Genomic DNA, 6513 nt, shown 5'->3' with positions numbered 1-6513 from the left:
ACCAAAACCATCAATGAATGTATCCTACTGAGAAGCAATGCATCTGATATATTCCTCTGTCATAAAACGGACACATACTGTAGTTGATTTTGAGTCAGTTCCACATACACCGTCCGGCTGCCCCAAATACTCACTACAGCCCCAAATGTGGATTAATCCACCGCTGAAAATAGTCCCCAACAAATGCACTATTTACTCCTGTTTGAGTAACGTTTGGTAAAAACTACAATACCCAGCTGTATAAGGAAGTTACCAAGGTGAGCCTTTCTTTTAGGTGGCTAAAATAATTTTCTGCTGCCCCCATTCACAGCACTGTATTGCTTTGCTCCGGTGTCGGTGCTCCCGTCTGTTTCTCGATGCTGGAGCCACACTGACCATCATCTACTGTAAGTAATACACTGACTATGGATAAGTACCTCATTCAACCCAACTTCAAAACACCCAAACTATCCCCTTAAAGATTTTCTTCTTTTACGAATAGGCTTGGGACTGAATGCTACAGCCAAGGATAATCTTATATTAAGAGACAGATACATTTGGTCTGTTACTGAGATTTGTTGACAATAAGAAAAATATAAAATAACACTAGCCTCATCCTTCAAGCTGTTTTTTTTTTTTTTTTTTTTTTTAAATGTCACATAGAAGAAAACAAATGTCACAAGACTAGAAAACACAAGATTTATTAATCATCATCACAACATTGACATCAACACAATTCTCCCTTTATGTTCTGCTCATTTGAGTGCAATCGAAACTATTAAATAAAACATGTTAATAAATTAAAAAAACCTGGTTATTTACAAGCAACCAAATCATTTTAGCATCATTTGTGTTTTAGTTATTCTATTACAGAATAACGTAAAAAATATAATAATCAGTGTACAAAACAAAATTCTGTGCAAACAGCTTACTGAATTCAGTGGGGGGGTTACAGATTTAGTGGAACATATGAGATAACTTATGGCACCCTGGACGCTCTGTTTGACGCATAAAGATTCATCAAGTCACATGAGAAAAGTGTCAGTTTTTTTTAATGTATTTTACAACTAAATTTAATTATTATTTTTTTTAAGTAATTTGAAAGTTATTCTGTTAGTTGCTGCTTATTTACAGTATCTCCACCATCACACCACCAGTGAAATGACACACGAGGAGTGTGGTATCATATCAGTACTTATTGACAATATTCACATTGTATTAGACTGAGGAGAGGTGATTTGATCCCTTTCTTTTCTTTCACAGCCTTAACTGCGGAGGTTAGTAGAAGTGATAAGTGAGGGGGGCCTTGGATTAGACTGCTGGGTCACCAGGGTATTTTCAGTTATGGCTTTAGGTCACTGTTACAGTGAGTCATCATGCAATGCTGAAGCGTGGCCGGTCGCTGGCCTGCCTGGCGACCACATGAGAGGCTGCTCATTCCCCCTGCGGACGCGCAGCCTGCCGGGAGCCCCGGCGGAAGGTTTGGTCGCAAATAACCAACGCTCCTTTGTGGCCGTTCTGACCGCGCTCCACAAACACTAACAACTCAGGGTCCGCACAATGAGACAAAGACAGATTTAACATCAGAAACCACGGGTCATGCTAAAATAAACAACCACACCACCTCCGCCGTGTCGGGCTGCAGCATCGCGGTGACGCATAAACAAATACACAAACTTGCCGACGTGTGTTTTATGCAAAGTCTAGCCAGTAAACTTTTTTTTTTCTTCACCATATAATTCTCAAACTCCTTTTAGAAATCACTGTTTGAGGAGAGTGTGAATCAAGTCCTGAGTGAGAAAGCTACGTCAATCTCGGTGTCTAACAATAAAGACGGTTTGACTATTTCAGATGGAAGTGAAAATTAGTTTCCAGCCCAAATGACACATCTGCAGAGCTGAGTGAGAGACAGCCCACCTTTCCGTGATATGATTTTTGACATTATAAAACAATCTTGATCTGCATGATTTACTGAACTGATTCTGTGCCTTAATTTAATACATACAGGCTAAATAGGACACTTTTATGTTCATAATTCGGACTCAGTGCAGGTGTTCTCCACATAGAGAAATCATCAGTTTTTGCATCAAACACATGTAGCAAGCAACGCTGCTTTTTAACACAGTAAACAAACTGTCCCCGACAAAACTGTCCCGTCTTTCCCATTTCCAAGTGGAACTTTTCAGGACAAATGAAAGGGGGAGGAATCTGTGTTTGATTCTCTGGTCTAAGCGCAGGCTCTGCTGGATGAAGACAGGGACGCCTTTCTGTTTGTTTTCCCACCGTAAATGAGGCTCCTTCTCAGTCCTTATGACGTCAGCTTGGAGTAGCTGGGCGGGGAGAAGCGTCTGCGGAGGTACTTGAGGATGTAAAGGGGCAGGCAGCTCACCAGCGTGATGACGGTCACCTTCCACAAGAAAGACACTGTGGTGATGAAGTACACGTCTGGCGTGGACAAAGAGGCAAAGGTCAGAATGAGGTTGTAGGATACATACAAACACTGATAAGCATCATTTAACAGGTCAGACCCCAGGAAGACTTAGAGGCACACCCCATGTGCGTCTAATGGGAATCCTTAAAGGGCCAGTGTGTAGCATTTAGAGGGATATATTGGAAATATGTTTTCTTTAGTGTATAACAAGGCCTATGGAAAGGAGGCTGGGTCACGGGCGGTGGGGTATAACACATGCGCAGTGTAACTGAAGCTGTGGTCGTGCGTTGCGATTGGCTCAATTTCGGCGAGTGCAGGCCAGATTTTACTGCGCATGTGTTGTACCCCCAAAGATATGACGCATTGATGACGCGTGACCCAGCCTCCTTTCCATAGGCCTTGGTGTATAATCAGCTGAAACTAAGAATCGTGTTTCCGTTATCTTAGAATAGATTTTTATATCTAAATAGGGAGCGGATCCTCTTCATGGAGACCGTCATGTTGCTCTTCCATGTTTCTACAGTAGCCCAGAACGGAAAAACCATACCAATAACACATCCAAGAAACAATTCTGAGTGAAAAAAGTGATTTTTTTCATGTAATTCTTTGATACTTTCATCACGTAGCTGTATCTCAATTAATTTCTTGTTGAATATTCAAGTCATGCAAAATGTTTGTATGTGGGCGCCTCAATAGCTCAGATGGATATCGCTGTTTGTTAAGTGTAGCGGTGCATGTGTGTACTGTAGTGCGGCAGCGGCATTGTCCTGAAGCTTCGAATACCTTCGAATATTTCTCACCGAAGCTTCAATGCCCAAAAAATTGGTATTAAGGACAGCCTTAATTTTTTTTAAATCCTGTATTTGTTTACATTTTGGAAAATGGACACCATTAAACGTATGCCATATTAGCCACAACCGCGTGTGGCTGGTATTGTTTTGTGATGTGTGTGATTCCATCGTAAGATGGTCACTAGTTTTTCTATGATTTCCAAGCAGATTTTATGGACGTTTATTTGGATATTGTAAAGTGTAGGTCACACAGTGAATCTAAAAATATCTGTGTATGTCTGTGTCTTCAGATTTGACTGAGGTATGACTCAGAGAAGGAGTACTAAGGTTGACACAAATTGCGGCAATCGGGTGATAAGCTCTGTGTCACAGCCACTGTTGCAGCTCCAACTGTTAATCATCCAAATTGCAATAACTAACTTCCAGTTGTTTTTAGAGCACCGGCATACACCTAACTCTTTCACCACACACAGTATCTTTGCCTCTCATCTCTCCCTCCATGCCACCTCTTCCAACTCCACGCCCGCCCTTTCAATTCCTCCCAGTAGTTCTTGACAAAATCTTTTGTTTTGAAACGTGCAGGAGACAGGAAAATGAACCTAAACAAATTTGGTTGTAAAATGTCCAACTAAACTGCACATGCAACAGAAGAACAGCCTTTAAAAACTATTCCAGTCTGACTTCAAAGAGGGAGGAAAAGTGTCCTAAAAGGGTACACTTGACCACATGCCAGTCATGATCCTCAGTGGTCCAGATTGTAGGCTGAAAATGGAACTCCACGCCCCACATAAAGCTGAAAATAAAGGCCTGGAAAGCTCTCGGTTGGGGTATTATATATGTCACGAGTCTTAACTAAAATTGGCTATATTTTTGTCCAACAGCCTGGCAACATGCAGGCTGTGATAGAGTCATATTAACACCAACAAATGGCTAAAGAAGTTGTTTATGTTTCAGCCTTCTAATAGCTGTGCATGTGTTTCTATCTAACATGAGGTAGAGTATTACTTTAGTGACCGGTGTTTCCCACCGTACACACCTTTACTGAGATAAACACATGAACCTTGGCGGTCCACAGGAAGCTAACAGGACTGATGGCATTTCCTCTTTGATACTAAGGCATGTCTGAGCTTAGTCCACACTAGGACACTTCGTCAATGCACTCACCTTTAGCCTTCCTCATATCCAGCATACTGCCGCTAATTGTACACCAGAGGCCTAATATGAATAAGCATGTCCACCTTACTGCTGACGCACTATTTCAAGGTCAGCAAAAGCACAATAACATCCATCAGGCTGCAGGGAGTCGAATGCAGACTGCATTTGTTTTCTCGTCTCAATTAGATGACCCGCTACAGGGTTCAGAGTCACCTTCTGTGCGGGTGAAATATGAGTTTATGTACAATGTGTTCGTGCTCACTCACCTATGAACTCGTGCAGGAAGACGAGCGAGGCGACGTAGCAGGCCAAGCTCAGGAGTTCGCCGACTATCATGAGCCAGTGCCACGTCTGAATGGTCAGGGCCACCATCAGCAGCTCGGTCAGGATGAGAGAGGTGAAGGAAATGGCGACGATGTGGACGAACTCGGACTCGAAGAGCAGCATCGCCCCGTACATGATGATGCTCCCTGTGGAGTTAAAAGAGGGCACAGCCTAAGAAGGAGACCAACACCGAGCTCTGCTGCAGATTCAACATGCTGAATCGGCCAAAAAGCCGCCCACACGGGCAGAACAGTGGGCAGAATACTAGGGCGACAGACGCACACCGAGGGACCAAAATTGATGGGCGGCCAACAAATGTTGTGTTTACAAACCGCAAATGACAAATCCTACTCATTCTCCCTTTAAATAGACACACACACATGGCCTGGTCCAATCGCTGGACACACATGGACATGGCCATCTCATTATCATATAAGCATGAGGAAAATGGGAAATGTGTGTGGGGAAAATGGGGAATAGCTAAATGATTAATTGTGTGCCAAGACCGAAAAAAAACTATAAAAAGAAGGAGCTGAAAAATAAAAGAAGCTGGAGAAATTTACACAGAGGAGAAAAATTAATGAAGTTTAAATTTATTTTATCGCGATTGGAAAAGAACAAAAATAAAAATGTTTGCTTTTTATCCCCCATTTGAGTAACTAAAACATATTTACTGATTTATTTAATTATATGTTTGACCTCTTTACTGCCGTTTGTTGGTTTGGGGCTTCATACAGAATATGATTCACTTTCTGTAAATTTCTCATACATAAATAAAATCCCCTTGAAATGAATGAAATGCTGGCTGTTAACGAGTGATTGTCACATGAAGCAGATTTTGTTTGTCAGGATTTGATTTGTCTGCTCAATCGTCATCCTGGTGATCTGTTGCCTTGAATACCAAATGATGTGAAATACGGCTTGAACGCTCCAATATAATGACTCTTGATTATCAGTCAAACTCTTCCTTACCTTGATAGATACTGATTAGGACCCATATTAGAAATGTCTTGAAAGACAGTGGTCGGCCCTGCGGAAAGAAAACAGTATTTTACCATTTTCCACGTACGTTTCTCTATATTATATTTGGTGTGTTATCATTCATTAAATACCTTCAAGAGATCTTTGTATAATTCTGGGTATAACATGGCGACCTCTGACTTCACATCTTTGTCCAACACCAGGGAGAAGACGGGGAACATGGTGTAGACAGTGGAGTAGCTGAAACGGACACATTCATGTCATCAGTGTGAGGAGTATTCTCCACATAAAATGGCACAAGTTTGTAACACATTTCATTGTTAGATTCAGCAGTGAAGTGCATCAGTCCAGTCCAGACTTTCATATTTTCCCCCTTCTCGCATTTCAACAGCGCCTTTAACACAGAGGAAATGCCAGGAAGACGAGGCAGCCAAATGCTCTCTTGATAAGTCATAGCCATTCAGTTTGTATCTCACCCAATAACCAGAAATCCTTGGTAGAGAGGGACTGAAGCAAAGTAGAAAACAGAGGAGAACACCGCCTAGGGAAACAGAAAAAGAAGAAAGTCAGTCAGTCTTTTCATATCAGTACTCAAATGGCATAACGGATGATAATCAGTCAATTTACATAAGAGAAATAGGAGGAAATGAAAGATAAAGCGTGAATCTGGCAACACATATCACAGGGTGGCCACACTTTCACTAATCAATGAGCTAAATCCCACACATAAAATGCAACACCTCAATAATCCTCATTCTACCGCAGCGCTACTGACTAACTGTAGCATGTGTCTTCTTGAACATATGGACGTTACCAATATTGACCCGTCAACTAGTCATCCTACCATCCAGG

The 6513-nt window shown here is 41.8% G+C and overlaps 1 protein-coding gene across 2 annotated transcripts in view; it reads right to left on the bottom strand.

The window, feature by feature from the left end:
- Positions 1-664: 664 nt before the first annotated feature.
- LOC119489433 (probable phospholipid-transporting ATPase IIA) overlaps positions 665-6513 on the bottom strand; it is a 45851-nt gene continuing 40002 nt past the window's right edge. For both annotated transcript variants that reach the window (XM_037771852.1, XM_037771851.1), the window contains exons 24-28: positions 6138-6202; positions 5793-5901; positions 5653-5710; positions 4623-4826; positions 665-2424 (exon numbers count right to left, since the gene is read on the bottom strand). In XM_037771852.1, coding sequence (XP_037627780.1) covers positions 2288-2424; positions 4623-4826; positions 5653-5710; positions 5793-5901; positions 6138-6202 — 573 coding nt within the window. In that variant the 3' untranslated portion in view covers positions 665-2287. The remainder of the gene's footprint in view (positions 2425-4622; positions 4827-5652; positions 5711-5792; positions 5902-6137; positions 6203-6513) is intronic.

Source organism: Sebastes umbrosus, chromosome 6 (assembly GCF_015220745.1).
Source record: "Sebastes umbrosus isolate fSebUmb1 chromosome 6, fSebUmb1.pri, whole genome shotgun sequence".
Taxonomy (NCBI): domain Eukaryota; kingdom Metazoa; phylum Chordata; class Actinopteri; order Perciformes; family Sebastidae; genus Sebastes; species Sebastes umbrosus.
This window is presented reverse-complemented; position numbering and strand designations above follow the sequence as displayed.